The 18,506-nt window shown below is 42.5% G+C and overlaps 1 protein-coding gene across 1 annotated transcript in view; it reads right to left on the bottom strand.

Annotated features, from left to right (window-relative positions):
* Window positions 1–13,284, bottom strand: part of ntrk1 (neurotrophic tyrosine kinase, receptor, type 1) — a gene marked incomplete at both ends in the record, with an annotated part of 104,333 nt that extends 91,049 nt beyond the window's left edge. The window contains one exon of the mRNA XM_084336624.1: window positions 13,082–13,284. Coding sequence (XP_084192750.1) covers window positions 13,082–13,284 — 203 coding nt within the window. The remainder of the gene's footprint in view (window positions 1–13,081) is intronic.
* Between the last annotated feature and the right edge of the window lie 5,222 nt (window positions 13,285–18,506).

Raw genomic sequence — 18,506 nt, 5'->3', positions numbered from 1 at the left:
CTAGCTAGCTAGCTAGCTTGCTAGCCGGCATTCCCGAAACTCCTAACATGCCCCGATTTAAAATGGTTCTCTCCTCTTTGTATACCTTTGTCCTCACAAACAAAGTATTCTGCCAGGGAACTTATGGACACGACAGTAGTATATTGTGTATAGTTTATAACGTTATTGTTTTTTACATGACGATAGTAGCTAGCTAGCTTGCTAGCCGGCATTCCCGAAACTCCTAACATGCCCCGATTTAAAATGGTTCTCTCCTCTTTGTATACCTTTGTCCTCACAAACAAAGTATTCTGCCAGGGAACTCATGGACATGACAGTAGTAGTAGTTATAAGGTTTTTGAGCTTGTAACGTTAACGTTAGTTAGCTATCGTGGTATCAACGGGCTGTGACGTGTAGCTAGCTAGCTTGCTAGCCGGCATGATGCGTGTCCAGTGCTTGCCCCACAGGTCTGAGAAGAGGACCTGCACATTTTACTCGTTCCCGAAACTCCTCTATATGCCCCAATTTAAAATGGTTCACGACAGTAGACATTGCTAACGTCTAGTACGTTTAGCTAGGTAATCTTAACGTTAGCTAGCTAGCTAGCTTGATATCAGCTTGCCGTGACGTTGTTTGGCGACAGCCTAACAGGCTGCCTACTGGCTACTGAACAACAGGTAAATGTAGTTATTTTTTTACGACAAATTAAAAACCTTATAACTACCTTTATTTCAACCAAAAATGCTTAAACAATAATGTTAGTGGTAGAAGGGAACTCATTTTGTGCAAAAATGGAAAGCTTGCCAATGTTCATGCGGCAGAATTGTTACAATAGCCGATAATCCATTTCCCCAATGATAAATCCCTATACGGGTGGAACAACCAGTGACGTCAGACTACACCTCCCTATAGCAGCTCTCTTTGTTGCCAAGTTACAGACCACAGGACATTGTGTAAACAGTAACATGTCATGTGGATGACATGTTATCATGTCATCCACAGAGTACATCTCGACGAAAATTGACAAAAAAACACATTCTAACGTTCGCAAAATGGCTTCTAAACAATGTTATATGCATTTATACAATGGCATGCAAATTTCTTGATTCTGATAGGCTGAAACAGTGAAATTACCGGTTGTTATTTTGTATAACACACTCCACGTGACCCCAGAACCCGCCCACAACCGAATTCCTTTTTTTCCCCGAATGAATCCGCCGTTCATTCTTTTCCGAATGAAACCAAGATGGCAGACAATAATCTTTATGAATGGATGTATTGATTTCGTCAATTGATTCAATCAATCAGTAACGACTCATTCAAAAAAGATACAGTCACCTGGAATATGTTAGTTGTTTACACAATGTTGGATTGTGTAATTGGTTTGTCATGACCCATTGTAAAACAAAATATAAATCGCAGGGGGGGGGGTTCTGAGGGGAGTGGCCACTGGCTGAGTTCTCTGTCTCGGGTGCCGGAGAAGAGAAGACAACATGATATCATTAATATCTTTGGAACCGTGTGTGTTAAATTGTATCTGAATCGGGAGATGATCTTCTCTCGTCACAATTGAAATTGTATTTCTCCGTCGCGCAAAAGCTGGCTGGCAGTCTCATTGAATAATATAAGTCTGTAAACTTATACAGCAGGAGAAGCCAGAGAAGGAAAAAAGACATGCTGACATTGACGAAAACGAACTTATCATTGTACATTTTGATCTATGTACATGTATGATGTTACCCCGAATATGTAAAGCCGCGGGCACCGACACGATTTACACCAATCATTGTTTAAGAAGCACAGTGAAGTTACCGGTTGTTATTTCATATAACACACTCCACGTGACCCCAGAACCTCAATGTAAATAAACCATAATCACCCTACAAAAACAGTACTGTATTTGTAAATCTGGTATGTCATAAATGTATAGATGTAGCAGTACTGTCTATCTGTATGTCATGTATGTCTGTAAACTTGTGCATAACGGAGTGTGGCTCTATAGCAGAGTCATTTTATATGAAGTTTGTTGTTAGATGGCATGCTTTGTAGCAACCTCCCTCTGCTTCAAAAGGACACTGTCGCACGAAGCGATTTCACTGGATGTCCCGGACACAATGGAAGTATGGATATATTCGTAACGAATAATTAAAAAAAGATACAGTCAACTGGAATATGTTAGTTGTTTACACAATGTTGGATTATGTAATTGGTTTGTCATGACCCATTGTCAAAACAATAATACATCGCAGGATTTATATGAAGTTTGTTGTTAGATGGCATGCTTTGAAGCAACCTCCCTCTGCTTCTAGACACGGAGACAACTTTTTTTTTTCTTTTTTTTTTAACTTTATCTGCTGATGGTTTTGTGAATAAATCTCCATTATGCTTCAATTACTGTGTGTTTATTCTATAGCAATACGGTTGGGTGAATTCTGCCATTGTATAAAAGTATTACATCACTTGAAGTCGTGTGTTATACAAATTAGATCACGCCTATGGGGGTCTAACGACCCTCGGCTGCGCCTCTGTCCTAACAACCACCCATAGGCGTGATCTAATTTGTATAACACACTCCGTCGCATGATGTAATGCTTAAATACGCTACTTGCTATAGGCAAGCGATTGAATACAGCTGTGAAACGGGCCATAACGAACGTGTTATTAACCATACTGTACATTTAAATCATATCGCCTTCTATCTACACCACAACACAGCATTGCACACACCGATGCATGACGTCCTGTCGGGGAAATTATTCGATAAACCTCCATAAACACACAATCCGTGATGCATGCAGCACAATTGTATCAAAAACACTTTATCTTGTGATTCCCAACCTGTAATATTAAAGATGCTGGTACAATTTTCTAAAGATTGAGGTCGTACACAAAACAGTTCAGTGGATAGTATATTAATGACAAATAATAGACCCACACACTTTTGATCAAGATAGTTAATCAATCAAAACACTACACACCATCTCCTTAATTTGGAATAATGTCAAACAATTTACAAATCAATAAGTTACTCATTAAACTTTTTATTTTCGGCCGGCCAAGCCGGAAGCAACACTGACAGCTGGATTCGATACCAGTGTCTCTTGCGTTGGTGACGAGCGCCTTGTCCGCTGCGCCACCCAGCCGCCTAATGCTTGTTTCTGTACGAGCCCCTGAGAGTGTGCTTCATACAGTAAAAAAAAAAGTAAGTAAGTAAAAAAAAGTAAAGAGGAATATTCAATATACATATATACAATACACACTACAGAGTAAAATGAGTAAACAGTGAGGTGTGTGGAGAGATCAGTGTCAAACTGATCTCAACAAATACAAACAAATCACACTACTACTGTATAACCCTAATCCCCTCGCCCTATACATCCCAACCCCAGTTTCGGTTACTGTGACTTATAGTTCTCAGTTAAGGCAACTCAAATGTAGAACAAGAAGATGTTCCTGTGTGTCTGCAAAGCTGTCATGTACAGATCTTTGTCAATGCCAAAACTGTGCAAATGTTTCTAAGGAAACTGAGGATATAGGCTTACATGGAATGATGATTCAGATGACAGTGGTGAGGATGATTAACGTCAGTGTTGCCTGGGAAGTGAGGTGGTGGATGAGGGGGTTCTGAAAGCTAACATACTTTAAACATCACTATGAACTAGCAGAGCTACATAAACATCACTGTAAACAATCAAACTAGATGGCATACAGTATCTGAAGAAAAATAGAATGCTAGTTATGTAAACAAAAACACAGCTAAACTATCTCAGCACAGCATCAAATAGTGTATCCACATCTTGATTGATTGAAAACTGTATTAACAGATTGCAGAATGGATACAATAGTACGGCTCAATACACACGATTGTTAAGGGGGTGCAGACCAGAGATCAGGGTCCCCCATTTTCAATTCATCATGACATTTATGACATACACGACATAAGTTACAGATATATATTATGACATTTATGACACAAATCGATCTCTAAACAATGTGTGTATGTCTCCGCAATGGTATGATTCTGGCCTGGTAGGTTAAGCCACCGTTCAACGCAGTTTCTATATCTATCCCACCGTGTCTGTGTAAAATCTTGTACACGTTCTTTCTGAACGGACGTGAGATGCATATAACATTGTTTAGAAACCTTTTCGCGAACTTTAGAAGGTGTTTTTTGTCCATTTTCGTCCATAATGTTACTCTGTGGATGTCATTTGTTGTCGCCCGACGGCTGTATCCTCGCAACAAAGAGAGCTGCTATTGGTCGAGCGCAAGATATGTGACCGAACTCGCACCAATTACGTCAAATAAAACTCTGGTGACCAAGTATCCATTGTGAGGAAAGATCTAGTCCTGACTTTAAAATTATGATTGCGCAAAACGGGCTAGTTTGTCAATGGAGAAATTTTTGTTCCTAAATCTACACCAATATATCTTTTCACCCAGAGTGAAAATTGTGTAGTCCGCTGAGGTGGGAACGAGAATCGTTTTCTAGCCACTTCTCAGCCTTCACCATACAGCCTAATAGGCAACCTGAGGAGGGCGCATTTTCATTGTTTCTAATGCTTCAGGAGCGTGTTTACATTTGCGCAGCCTCATAGTAGAAAAACACATCTTCTAAAATCGTTTTTGTGTTTAGTATGCAGTATACAGTATGTACAGTATGAAAACAAATGGGCAGGTCAGGTGATACTGTACTGAAAAGAATGATACCAAACATACCATGGTAAAAAAGTTGCCAAAACGTTGAACGTTGATAGCTTAGACATCTTTTTTTTTTTGTATTACTTTTTTTTTTACACTGAAATTCAAATTCGAACTTATCTACAATTCAGCAACGAATTTCTAATTAGATTTTTTGTTAAAGTGACAGCCCTAGTGTCTACATGATGGTGTCTACACCTGGTGTCTACGTGGTGTCTAAACCCAGTGTCTAACTGGCTTTGTGACTCCTAATTCCACCACTTGGCCAATCATTACACATACAGCCATGAGCCATGGCCTCCCAACTTGTTGTGTACAATTTCTAAATTATACCCCTCTCGAACTGTAAATTATACCAAACAGACTGCAGTCATAAACAGGAAAGAGTTGGGAATGATAAACATAAATCAACACATTCCTGGATTGGTGACACAGAACAAAACAGGAACCTTCTGCTTCTGGTCAAAACAATATCTGAAAATAACCTGAAAAAGAACATAAAATCAATATTTGAACATTTGTCTAAAGTTCTGTCAATATCCACTAGTGCATTTGCCCAAACTGTTTTGCGTTTGTGTACTAGGGGCTTAGGAGTGTACAACAGGTGATAAGAGAACCCGACTGAGGACTCGCAGGGACAAACAACGATGGGCTTTGTATCAAAACCCCAACCTAGCCAAGAGACAGACCACTTGTCTACTTGGGGTGGGAATCACCAGACAGAGGCCCCACGATACCATATTATCACCATACTAGAGTCACAATATTGCCATTTATAAACTTTTTTCGACTGCAAATTATGTCTCCAATGGAAAACTTGTTCCAATTATATTTATTGCAGTAAAATGGGATTGTCAAGCAAAAATAAATAAACAATAATAATAATGTATAATCAAAAAAATTATATTGATACTTGGCGTCACTGTATTGATATAATATCAGCATGCAAAATATCATGATATATTGCTGTATGGATTTTCCCCCCAACCCCTACTGTCACAGAGATGCTCCAGTAAGAATATGTCGCTTATACATCAAAATAACTGCAGAGCTGCGGCTCAATTCAGCACTTGCTTTAACGCAAATGTAGCAGGGTGGATTATACCTGCTTTATGGGAGTGGTTGTACACGGCCACCTGGTAGCGGGATGCAGCAGAGCTGAGTCTAGCTGGACCCCCGACTGTAGGCCAGGAATGTCGAACTGGAGGTCGAGCAGCAGGAGCGGATGGGGCCTAGGATTCACTGACCTAGGGATGGTACTCTGGTCCTTCTTGCCTTCCAGGGCGATCAGCAGTAGATCCCCACACACCCCCACTTCCCCCAATATTTCCTGAGCCCTCCCACACCTGATGGCAGTAAGATGAATAATGTTTTCACTCCCCAAAGCAGTACCCTTCCTTAATGACCTGTAGAGACCTTTAACAATAAACTGTATGCAGGGGTGGGGAAAGGGTTAAATAATACTGAGAATTACCCGGGCAAAAAAGGGTTAAGACACAGACTCAGTAACAGACATATTCAGGTGGCTACACAAGGTTGCACACTTTTCTGTTCAACTGTTTGAAAAGGACTGTTTGTTTGAACTTATCATGGTTCTTGTCACAGAAAAGTTTAGGTTGTTTATCATCCTCTTCAGTATCCACAGCTGTGGGCAGGGGCTCGCATTTCCCACACAAGCACCTAACAACCAAAACATTTATTATGTCTCTCTCTCTCTCTCTCTCTCTCTCTCTCTCTCTCTCTCTCTCTCTCTCTCTCTCTCTCTCTCTCTCTCTCTCTCTCTCTCTCTCTCTCTCTCTCTCTCTCTTTCTCTCTGAAACATGTAATGAGGAGTTAACAGAGTGCGTGATACTGTATGTTTCTGTTATGGGTAAGTGTCAATACTCCAGCTGGTATTACTTTACAATGTTGTGATGTGAACACAGCATTAGCGTGTTAGACGATTGTCTATAAGCTAACGCCAGTCACTCACCAAGACACCTGCCCAGCAGTGGCGTCGTTAGCCCTGGGCTTCCGGGGCTTTAGCCCTGGGCTTCCGGGGCTTTAGCCCCGGATGTTTTTCTCCTAGCCCCGGATCTAAAAAAAAAAAAAAAAAATTGTTTACATTTTTTTTTTTTTTTTTACTTTTTTTTTTTTTTTTATGTCAGCATCCCCATTGTCTGTGCTGAATGTTTGTTAGTGTTTGGTATTTTTTGTTGGTTTTTAGTACTTTTAAAAATTTTTAGTAAGTAGTTTTCATTTGATCCTATAATTCTTTCATTCACCGATTTGTGGACTTTTTTTTAGTGTCCTGAAAGGCGCCTTATAAATCAAATGCATTATTATTATTATTATCATCCAGGAGGGAAAAGACACTTTGGATAGTAGGGACTGCATCTCTGCCTGTCCTGACCAGGAAACACTTTGCAACTGTGATCTCCTCTGGCAATAGTTGGATATTGTAATGTGTGGCGAGGGGTTGCAGCAATTCCACTGAGAGAAACTGGTCTGAGGCTGGATAACATGCCTGTATGCCTCTCATAAATTGTTATCCAACTCATGAGAACCTGCTCTCAAGCTCTTGCAGCATTCTGTCGACGACTGGATAGAACAGTCTCTGTCTCAGCTGATCTCCTGAGCTGAGGTCTGAGCTTGTGCCACAAGATGACTCAACTACATACTCGTCCATCCTTTTCTGCTTCCTCCTTTGGCTGGTAGTATGTTCCTCAATCCAAAGGCCATTACATATGGCCTTTGTCCTGTCATACATGTCCACTGCCATCTCTGATGTGCGATAACCTTTGAGTGTGTCCTGCACTGTGCTTTTAAATAGTACAGATATTGAAGATGTGCACTTTAACGCAGCAGCACCTGGAGCCATCCATACCCATGTCCAGTGTCCTATAATAAGCTTTAATCGAACCTCGGATAGTCCGGTTGGTTTGGGGTGGTGTGAAAGCTCATTCACTCTTGCAAGTGAACCCTGCTGCGGTTCATTTGAGATGTGAATGCAAAGCGGACCAAAGGCAGGAAAAGACCCAAAAATCGAATCTTTTTTTAATGAGAAGACTGAAACATATGTATATAATGAAACACACAATAGTTTTTTTTCGATTGCCTAAGCATGATTTTGAAAACGGGGCCCGGTGTTTCAAAACACACAATTAGCACAACCACACACACAATTATCAGAACACCTCAGATCCTTTGCTAAATTAAACACTTGTCAAAACCATACACTAATTTTGTTACCATATGAAACACACGTTACATAATGACTTAATTCTGTTTGAACCAGTTACACACACTGCTGTGCTTAACCTAAAACACATTTAGCAATTCTACTTCTCAGTGATTAGAGTACTGTAAGTGAAGTACGCAGATAATGTGCAAATATACAATAAATTCACCAAACACTACACAAGACCAATGCTGTAGACTGATGAAAATATAATTTATTTATCTACATATACCCAAATCAATGATGCAGACTGATGAAAAAAATAACCTTTTCTCTCCATATAACCAAATCAGTCAACATTTCAACATGGAGAATCACAACAATACATGTCCCAGTTTTCATGCTACTATGTGCATAACACTGTAAGCTCAGCAAATATCAGACAAACATAAAATACTGTATCCAGTACAGGTTAAAATTACAGTAACACAATTTTTTTTTGAAAAAATGTAAACAGAAAATACTAGACATTATCTCTTTGCCTAGCTGGATCTGGCAAGATAATTTTTTGTTGTGATTCTCCATGTTGACTGATTTGGGAAAATGGGAGAAAATGTATATTTTCATCAGTCTGCATCATTGGTTGTCTTGTGTAGTGTTTGGTGAATGTATTGTATATTTTCACGTTCTCTGTGTACAGTACTTCACTCTCCTTCCATTTTGGTTGAAGACAGGTGAACTCACCTGCTGCATTTTTATAGTGCTTAAACCTGATTGTGTATCTACAATTAACTGTGTTTTTATTTTGTTATTGGTGTATATGTGTATGTATGTACAGTATATGTATATATATTATATGTATATATATGTGTATATATGTATATTTGTACTCCTGTTGGGGCTTCTTGGACCAGATCAATGTTTTATCTGGCCAAATAAATAAATAAATAAGAAACTGATGATTTGGTCCTGTTAACTTTGAATTTTCTAGGGACTGCCCATATCCCTCTCATGGACCTGGACCTCACTTTGAGAACCTCTAATGATTCTAGTTATTCAGTATTCATCTCTAATTAATCTAAAATTGCGTATTTCTGTGCTTAAAAAAAAAAAAAAAAAAAAAAAAAGGGGGGGGGGGGTGACCCCCCCCTCCACCCCCCTGGGCTGAAGCCCCCAATGTTTTCTAACCCTAAAAACGCCCCTGCTGCCCAGATGTCAAAACTAGTGTTGGGATCCATGTTTCTTCAACTTGACCGCACACTCCCCACTGTAGTGTATATATAAGTATATTTTTTATGAAAATAATTGTCCTACTAATTGATTCACCAACCTGCAATATGCTCTTTAATGTGGGAACGTGTCTTTAGAAGAGAAAGAGGAGGGGTGTAACAGGTGTAATTGGATACTGAAAGGGTACCCTATCTTAGTTTTCAACATTTTTACCAACTTGAAAGGCCATAGCTGTCCAATAATTCTCTCACACATTGAACTTTTCTGTTAAAAAAAGGTCACCCTGTAAACCCCACCCTCTTTTCTTCATCCTCCAACTGTTGCTTTCCTTGGCCAAACAAGGCCAGGGTTTGGCAGAGGTCAATTGCCACTAGACCTGCTTCATGATGTAGTCAATGCACACCATATTGGTTCCCTAAATAAATGTAACTACTGTAAATGCTCTATATGGGGGATTCAACATGTCTGTTGCATTATGGCCACACATCACTTGAAAGCAAAGGCCCTTAACGGCTCTACAACATGAGTCAGCTGAGTCCAGTTGCCATGTTGCACAATTATGTGATTACTTTCAAATAAAAAAAAATAATCCGATTTGTAATAAAGCATAATCTAAAAAGACCTACTGGAATCTTTCGCCTGTGACAAACAATTGTAACATTGGGGACATTGTTTCAACCTGCCAGTCTTCCCTGTCTGTTGGCTGCAGTGAACATGCAGATATTTATTCATATCTGATTGACCCACACAGCAATAATCTGATTACAAAGCAGGTGGACCCAGGATCACCCATCCACTCGCTTATTGCATTGAGCCAAGTGGGTAATATATCATCTATTGTTCTCCGGTGGTGGTGGGGGGAGGGGCAGGGGGGAGGGGGGGGGGGGGGTATATTGGCTGGCAATTCGCAAAATTGCATTTACAACTTAGCCTATGATGAATTTTCAGCCCCTGTTCCCGAGTTAATAGCCCCTTGTTTGTTCCATGCATCGGCTGTGTTCCTTCGCCCCGCCAATACTGCCAAGTGTTGTCGTTTACTGGCATGCAGCGCGGCACGGTAAACAAATGCAGAGAGAGCCCTCTCACTTATTGATTGAACGGCTCGGGGAGAATGTTGAGCCGCTCCTGGAGCTCAATGGAACATGTTTACTAGCTGCCAGCCAGCCAGGTACTGGGAAATGTGTCGAGGAGGGAGAGAGAAGAGAGAGAGAGAGAGAGAGAGAGAGAGAGAGAGAGAGAGAGAGAGAGAGAGAGAGAGAGAGGGGGATGGAGGGAGACGGAAGGGAAGGCAGCAAAGCGGGAGTAAATTGCCTTGCTCCACTGAAATGGGTTCCTTCTTTAACAAGCGCTAATTGCTCAGATCCGGAGGCAAGAACAAAGAGTGAGCAGCATGGCGGCGCGGTGCAGAGGGTGATGTTTGGGTGAACCTAGTGGGCTGCATGTGAACATAACAGCTTTCTGTAAATCACTACCAGTCATTTTCTGTCTCTCTGAAAAGTTCTCAAAAGCAGGCGTTAAATAACAGGCTATAGGCGTCACATGCGCCACTCATAAATCGACATAACAATGACGTTGATTTGTGTTTAGTTCTTTTGTTATCGACTCTAGAACAGCCAACGAATAATTTTCTACCTTTATAAATGTGTATAATCTTGTGCAATTAAACTTCACTGGGTCATCGGTCCATTACTTTTACTAAAACAGTGTTAGTAATTTTTACGAGGTCAAAACTCCTCAAACTCAAAACACAAATCACACTCTTCGATTAGGCTCCAGTAGCTGACTTCCCACTTGAGTTACTACATTATGAGGTCACAACCACACCAGTGTTCCAGTCACCGTGTCATGCGTGAGTGTCGGTATCAATAAGATATCTTATCTCCAGATATCGGCGCTACCGACCGTCTCTGCTCCTCCCGGCGGTGTCTTCTTACGGTTTAATGAGCGCCAGTTAAACTCACGCAAAGGATCAGGGAAGAAGATCAAAACAACCCACCAACTCAGGTCAACCCGTTCCTCTGGAGTTTGGATCCGATCGCATGTAAAAGGAAAACTGTAAATAAAAATAATTATACACAAAAAATAAAGGAATGTGTATCAGAGGCTCAGTAATTGAAAAATACCTTTCCCACCCACAAGCATCTCAACTTTATGAGTCTGCAGTAGTACATTGCGAAAGATAAGAGCGGCGAATAGAACAGTGATTCGATACAAACTGGAAGAGCATGCAAGCCTCGTTTGTGCTTTAAAACCACAGTAAATGCCTAAACCACGGGCAAAAAAACATCTTCACCGTGAATTACCATCAGTGGACCATCTGAAGTCTCAAGGTTTCGGATAATTTCCCACAATAACAGAAGTGAGAAAAGTGTGATGTGAGGGAGAGAGAGAGAGAGCCTTGAGGGCCTCTGTAGGCACGTGTCACAGAGAACCACATTCTAACTGGGAGTTCTGTCAGAACCAGCCAAAAAGCACCAGCACTACGGTTTTGTTTTTTAATGTACTGGAAAGAGAAAATGTCAACGTTTGTTAAGAAATACGAACACGTTCTTCCGACATCTCAAAAACCTGAAACACTGCTGCCAGTTCAGTTTCTAAATGACTCCCAGTTTGTGACAGAACACAGAGGCTTCTTAAAAAAAGTGGAATGTCCCTTTAAAGCACACTAGACTGCAGGACAATTCCAGGACAATTGACATCAATTCTATCCACGCTAGTGGAGCTATGGGTCATTATGAATCCGTTATCGATAACCGATATCCAACTGACTCCAGATTGACGCCACAACAACATGTTTTAAATTTCACTAGACCTGGGACATCAAGGTAATCAATATTATCATTGTCCAGCTGGATTCATCTATAATATGAATATGAAATAAAAGTTGCGTCACAACGACAATACAGAATTCATTGGAAAAATTACAAATTTGTATTGTATCAAATGTGATTTGATTGTATCAAAATGAAAAGAGCATATCTCCTCCCTCTTCCTCCAGTAAAGAATCATGGAATCATTAACATGTTAACATGACACTGGTCTCCACCTTCTCTTGTGGAGACCAGAAGCCTACTTGTTGTTCTTGGCTAAACATTACAACAGACACAAAGCAACTAATCCACTTGTACTCTGGATTATTTGTCTCTTTGCCTTTTACAGTATGTGATGCTTGCTAGCATAAGCAACATTTCATTACACTCATACAGTACGCTGCATTGCGTCCATGACGAATAAAGACTTTGACTTGACTTTGTCTGACAGGATCGTTGAACAGCGACAATCAACATCATTCACTTGCACTGCTTTTCTTCCCCGATATTTTAACTGATTTCAGTGCAGTGGTTATGGAACAATTAAAATGTTCAAGTATTTCCATCATATTTTAAATCTGCATGTCGTTTTTGGAGGATAATTTGAACCTCGGAAAAGTGAATAAAAAGGCGTTGTATGGCAGGCTATATTTTCACAATTGGATAAACAAACTATCCATCTGATCCTCAAATTAGTGGAACACTGAGGATACCAAGAAAGTTGATGTTTTACTCTCTTTTACGCTCTTTACTTGTTCAGGGCTAAATATTCAGTTCCTGATACATTTACTACAAGGAACAATCTTCTACGTTCACTTTCGGTTCACACATGCTTCAAAAAGATGTTCTGATTTATGATTGACAAGGATTTAAATGTCTCCTCCCAAGATCACACAGTGCAGGTTTAACAGTCGAAAAAACATAGCACTACTGGCAGTCTCCTCAACAAAGCCACAGCCGCCACTCTGGAACTGTTGGGATGAGGTTTAAGTCATAAAAACAAGTCTCAAGTGGGGCCAGTGAAAACATCAGCTTTCAACACATCCAATCCAACTTCATCAGAAGCGAAAGCCAGCAGAACTGAACACGGGCAGAGGCACACCCCAAGCCATGTGAGCGCCATCTAATGCACTCATGGTCACTTAACAGCAGCACATCCAATTGGGTGGATATACCCGACTGCGTGCAAAACTCACTCACATTTCTGTCACGTTCTCGCTCTCCTGCACTCCCAGCGCCGGGATGCGGGTGATGCCGTCGCTCTCCAGGCACTGCAGCATGGCAAAAGAGCACCGGCACGCCGACGGGCATCCTCCCAGGGCGGGCGCCGGAGCCAGGCAGAGTAAGGCAAGCACCACGGGCAGTGCCAGGGCCGACGGAGCTGTGCCCACAGCCACGGCCATGATGGAGGTACCTCTCAAAAGGATCTCCAAGAGTCCCAGCTGAGGGAAAGGTATCAGCAGCAGCAGCAGCAGTAGTAGTAGTAGTAGTAGTAGTAGTAGTATCGGTTGTAGCCGGTATCAGTAGTTCTCTTAATGGGGAGTAAACAGCTTCCACACACACAGTACAGTACAGTAGCTTTCCTCTCCTCTAGTCTGTCTGGCAGGGTTGTGATCCCAGCATGCCAGGTTCTGGTAGGGAGCCACAGCTGTAGTGAGAGCAGCAGGAGTGGGAGGCAGGGAGGCAGGCAAAGGGCCTCTGGGGACATTGGTGGTGGACTTCAGTCTCTCTCTCGCTCTCTCTCTCTCCTCCATGACGAAGGGAGGGGCAAGACAGCACACAGACCATTAGTTGACTCTGTTGAAAAGCCAGAGTCACCAGACACCTCAGAGAAAGGAGTAGGGGGTGGATTGGATGGGGAGGGGGTGTTGATGATGATGAAAAGGAGCATGGGGATGGGTGGAGGAGGAGGAGGAGATGGGAAAGGATGACGGGAGATCTCATCTGCCTCAGGGGCGAGAGGTCTGCTGGCACTTCCAGCGGCTGGAGGCTGCCAGAGCCAAGAAGTCAGGACTCTTGGGTGCTTGGCCGACGAGGCTCAGACTAGCAATGATGGGTGAATGGATGAATGGTTGGACAGAAGGATCTAGTGATGCTCTGGGTCGATAGCTGAAAGGTTTGTGCTTGTTGAGACGTAGCAGGTCAAAGCCTGTGATGGATGTAATGATTGTGAAGAGGTGGTGGGAGAGACAGTATATTAGGAGAACAGCCGTCTGCTCAACAATAATATGAAGCTCTAGCAGAAATTCATGATGAGAGGAACCCAGATGAAAAGCACAAGCATCCATTGTTCCTCATAATATAATCAGATAACATGTCTGATTCAAACACAGCCCAATGGTAATGCATTATACAGGTAGGTACTGCACTGTGGGAAAATGAACACACAGAAAAAACTAGCATACAGTATATTTCTGTTTCATGACTTGGCGTCTACCAACCAGACCTACCAGTAATATAAAGTTATTTGTTGAGGATATTAGCAAATAAATGGCAATGGCAAAGAATTTCATGGCACAAGATAAAAAAATTAACTAAATTAGAATTTATTGTGAACCTTTCTCTAAAAGTCTTTATCTATGTAAGAACATTTGCATTTATTGTGAACCTCTCCATAAAGGTCTGTATCTATATAAAACTTAGCTACAGTCTCTGGAGCGTAACAGTAAGAAGCATTTTGTATGAAAGTATTCTGTACTTCTGTATGACAACTATTAAAGAAACTTGAAACTACAAGTCAACCATCTCTGCAAGGCTTAGCCTCTCACAGTGCTAATAAACCTATAACTGCTAGCATTAGCTTGCCGTGGAGACCTGTAGCCATCCATCACATGGCGTCTATATGAGTGGAGCCGATCTTTACCCGGGGGACAAATATTGTGCCCCACCCCCGTTCCTCACAGTCACTCCATGCATGAGTAAGGTCATAGTGTCCCGACCACAATTACTGGCCATAAGCTGAATAGCCATTTTTGCTGCTGTCGTCAGGGCTTATGTGGTGGCTTAATTACTCTTCCCTCCACTCCTGTCTCCTTGGTCTTAGCTCAGCACCGACTAAAGTGGAGAGACAAGGAGCTTATTCACGGCAGAAGTGTCCAAGAGCTCAGAGGGCACACCAATCACTTTTGATGTGAAATGGAATGGGAAGCGTTCATTGCGTGTGCTCAACACAAACCGTACAGGGTGTGTGATGCTTCAGGAGACATTTAAAATTGATTGTTTGGTTGATTTTCTCATGGGTATTTGAGATGTGCGTGTATTTGGCAAATTGCATGCATAGTTGTAAGAACTGGGAGAGGAGATTAGTGTAATTTCTGTCATTACCCGGTAATTTTGTAATTCATATGCATTCAAAATAAATATTCCATAATTATGACACAGTGATTTGGCTTAAAAAGTCTTCAATAATCAGTGGCTACGCAGTAGGCTACACTGACCAACGCCTATTAATAAAAACAATAAGTAATCAAGTAATCTACATTTGCGGTACAACCCGCACGCATTAACTTCCTCTCGATTGCCTTTGTGAAAAGCAGGCATATTTTTTTTCAACCAGTAAGGACCCCAGCATCCATGCATTTTGTGCACATTGTGCATTTTGTCTTTTCCTGTCTTTTGTGGAAGTGATAAGCATAGATTAAATCTGAATGCTCCAAATATCCTTTACTGTGTTTCTATTGAAAATTAAATGTAATTGCCACCAACCCAAAGGAGGACAATGTTACAATTCCTGCATCCTATCATTTGGAAATAGCGGGTCATTTAGCAGTTCATAATAACCTCATTATTTTGTCTGTGGGCATTTTATTAGATTACTATGCTCACGCATCACAATGATTGATGGTCACAGAAGGGGTTAATTGTGAAGACTGGCTTCTCGTGAATCAATCTCTCCCCTGTCGTGTCAAAAGATAACCACACTGGTTAGAACATCAGGCACAGAGAGCGGGGAGCGGTCACTATGGCATATTATATCCCCGGCCACGTCAGCCATCACCTTGGCTATGGAAGCCATATCTTGAAAATCTGTCCCTCAATCCACCCACACACACACACACACACACACACACACACACACACACACACACACACACACACACACACACACACACACACACACACACACACACACACACACACACACACACACACACACACACACACACACACACACACACACACACACACACACACACACACACACGTCACTATACAAAGCTCTGCACCTGCTACTCAGGTTTAATATATCCAGTATGCCTACTTTTTAACTGATAGGGGCACTTTAACAAAACAATGCTGACTTGTGTTGTGCTGTGACATAATCTCACACACATCCAAAAACTTGAAACAGTTTTGCACACATGCATTTAATTTGAGAATGACGTAGATAAAAAAATATATAGCCTTACCTTGTCTCATAGGGACTGCTACAGTGCCTTATGATTTCATTGAGCATACAGATTCAATGTCCCTGGTAATTCAGTAGCCAATTCAGTGAAGGCACAGTATTGTAAAATATCTGGCAAGAGGCCCTGTAGTTGAAAAGATACAAATGCCATGAAGGGTTCTCTGTGAGCTAGATTTGACACTTGAGAGGTAAGTTTGTACGCAGTTGGGTGTCATGATCCTAGGCCCGGTCCTGGCTGGACTGGGCAGGATGGTAACATTGGGCAGTACCCTCCACCTAACTTTGGGCAATGCCCTCCATCTGACATTGGCCCTCGGCCTGACATTGGTCTCCTACCCTCTAGTGGCCAGACTAGCCTGTTGGTACAGGCGGCCATTTTGCTCTGGTTCCAAATAATAGAATTTGTGTCTAATTGTTTATTATTTTGGGCCACTCCTGTCTATGTGTGATGTCACCCCTTGTTGTGTTGTTGTGTGTCATTGCCGTAGTGTCTAGTTGTTGTTTAGTTTGTCAGTGCCTTTGGTCGTTGTGTTGTGATTCTGTGTTGACCAGGTGTTCTTGATTTGTTAATTAGTCTGGGTATTTAGGTGTCTGTCTGTCCTCCCTTCCTTGTGGCGACATACCTCCAGTTACCCCCTGTTCCTATCCACGTCGTGTCGCACCGTTCTCCCTCTAGTAAGTCTTAGTGTTTGTTGTTTTGTATTGTGAAGTTTGTTATGTAGTTTCTGTATGTTCCTTGTATTGCACTGGATTCTACAGTAAACACCCTTCTCCAAGCTTCACTCCTCGCCTCTGCCTCCTCCATTCCTTCCCTTTCTGTATTATTGCATTCTACCTACCCCACCGTGACAGAATGTCGCCACCAACAGTAACGAATGCAGCAGGAAGGGCAAGTGATACCATCACCGTTGTCCTGACCCTGATGGCCGGTGACATGAAGAGTTACTCACTGGCCAAATGGGGGTTCCTACTCCGGAAGATCGACCAGGTCGCCACTGAGAATCCGACACTGCAGACGGCGATGTGGGAGATGGCTGAACATGTTGCTGTCCTCATAGAGAAGCATAAACCGAAGGCTAGGGTAGCTAGCCTGCCGACTGTTCTCAGGCTTACGGTCAGCCTAGATCCTCCCACAGCCGCTGAGGCTGCTCGGATGTCCATCGCCGATCTGTCGTCTACAGCCAACATAGCTCCGACCGTTAGCTTTGTGCCAATAGCTAATCGGTCGTCCCCAGTTAGCACAGCTCCACTTGTTACATCACCGACGATGATGAGGAGGAGTACAGAGCCCTGGTGGAGAGCTTCGTGGAGTGGAGCGACAGCAACCACCTCCAACTCAACACCAGTAAGACCAAGGAGCTGGTGGTGGACTTCCGGAGGGGCAAGAAGAGGCCCCCCCCGATTCCCATCTCCATCCGAGGGGTGGATGTGGAGATGGTGGACTCATACAAGTTCCTTGGGGTACACCTGAACAATAAACTGGACTGGTCGGACAACACAGAGGCCCTCTACAGGAAGGGACAGAGCAGGCTGTTCTTCCTGAGGAGACTCAGGTCCTTCAATGTGTGCAACAAACTGCTGCAGTCTTTTTACCAGTCTGTTGTGGCCAGCATCCTCTTCTATGCTGTGGCATGCTGGGGAGGCTACATCAACTCAAGGGACACCAACAAGCTCAACAAGCTGGTGAGGAAGGCTAGCTCCGTGGTGGGAGTCGAGCTACCTAGACTTGAGGTGATGGTAGAGAGGGGGATGATAAGGAAGCTGGATGCCATCATGGAGAACCCCTACCACCCCCTCTACGACGAGCTAGTCAAGATGAGAAGCTCGTTCAGCCACAGACTCATCCCCCCCCGACACTCAACTAACCGCCTCGGACAGTCCTTCATACCAGCGGCCATCAGGCTCCACAACAGTGGGAAGCGACTAGCAGCCTCCAGGCCCCACAACAGGGGGCAGCGACAGCGACTGCTACCAGACATTGACCTGGGACTTATAGGAACCCAAGGGGGACAAAGTAGACTACCCTGGTACTTTGATTAATGTATACTCAGTAGATAGTAAATTATAACACTACCTCATGCATACTGCACCTCATGTGACACTGTGAATAATGTGAATATTCCTCAGCTAGTCAGATAGTAAATTATATTGACCATATTGATCAAATTGTTTACACTGCCTGTGTTGTCTTTTACTACCTGTATACTGTGTTGTTTT

This window comes from Notolepis coatsorum (assembly GCF_963971535.1).
Source record: "Notolepis coatsorum genome assembly, chromosome: 19".
NCBI classification, from domain to species: domain Eukaryota; kingdom Metazoa; phylum Chordata; class Actinopteri; order Aulopiformes; family Paralepididae; genus Notolepis; species Notolepis coatsorum.
The sequence above is the reverse complement of the archived record's forward strand: the minus strand, read 5'-3'. Positions and strand labels throughout refer to the sequence as shown.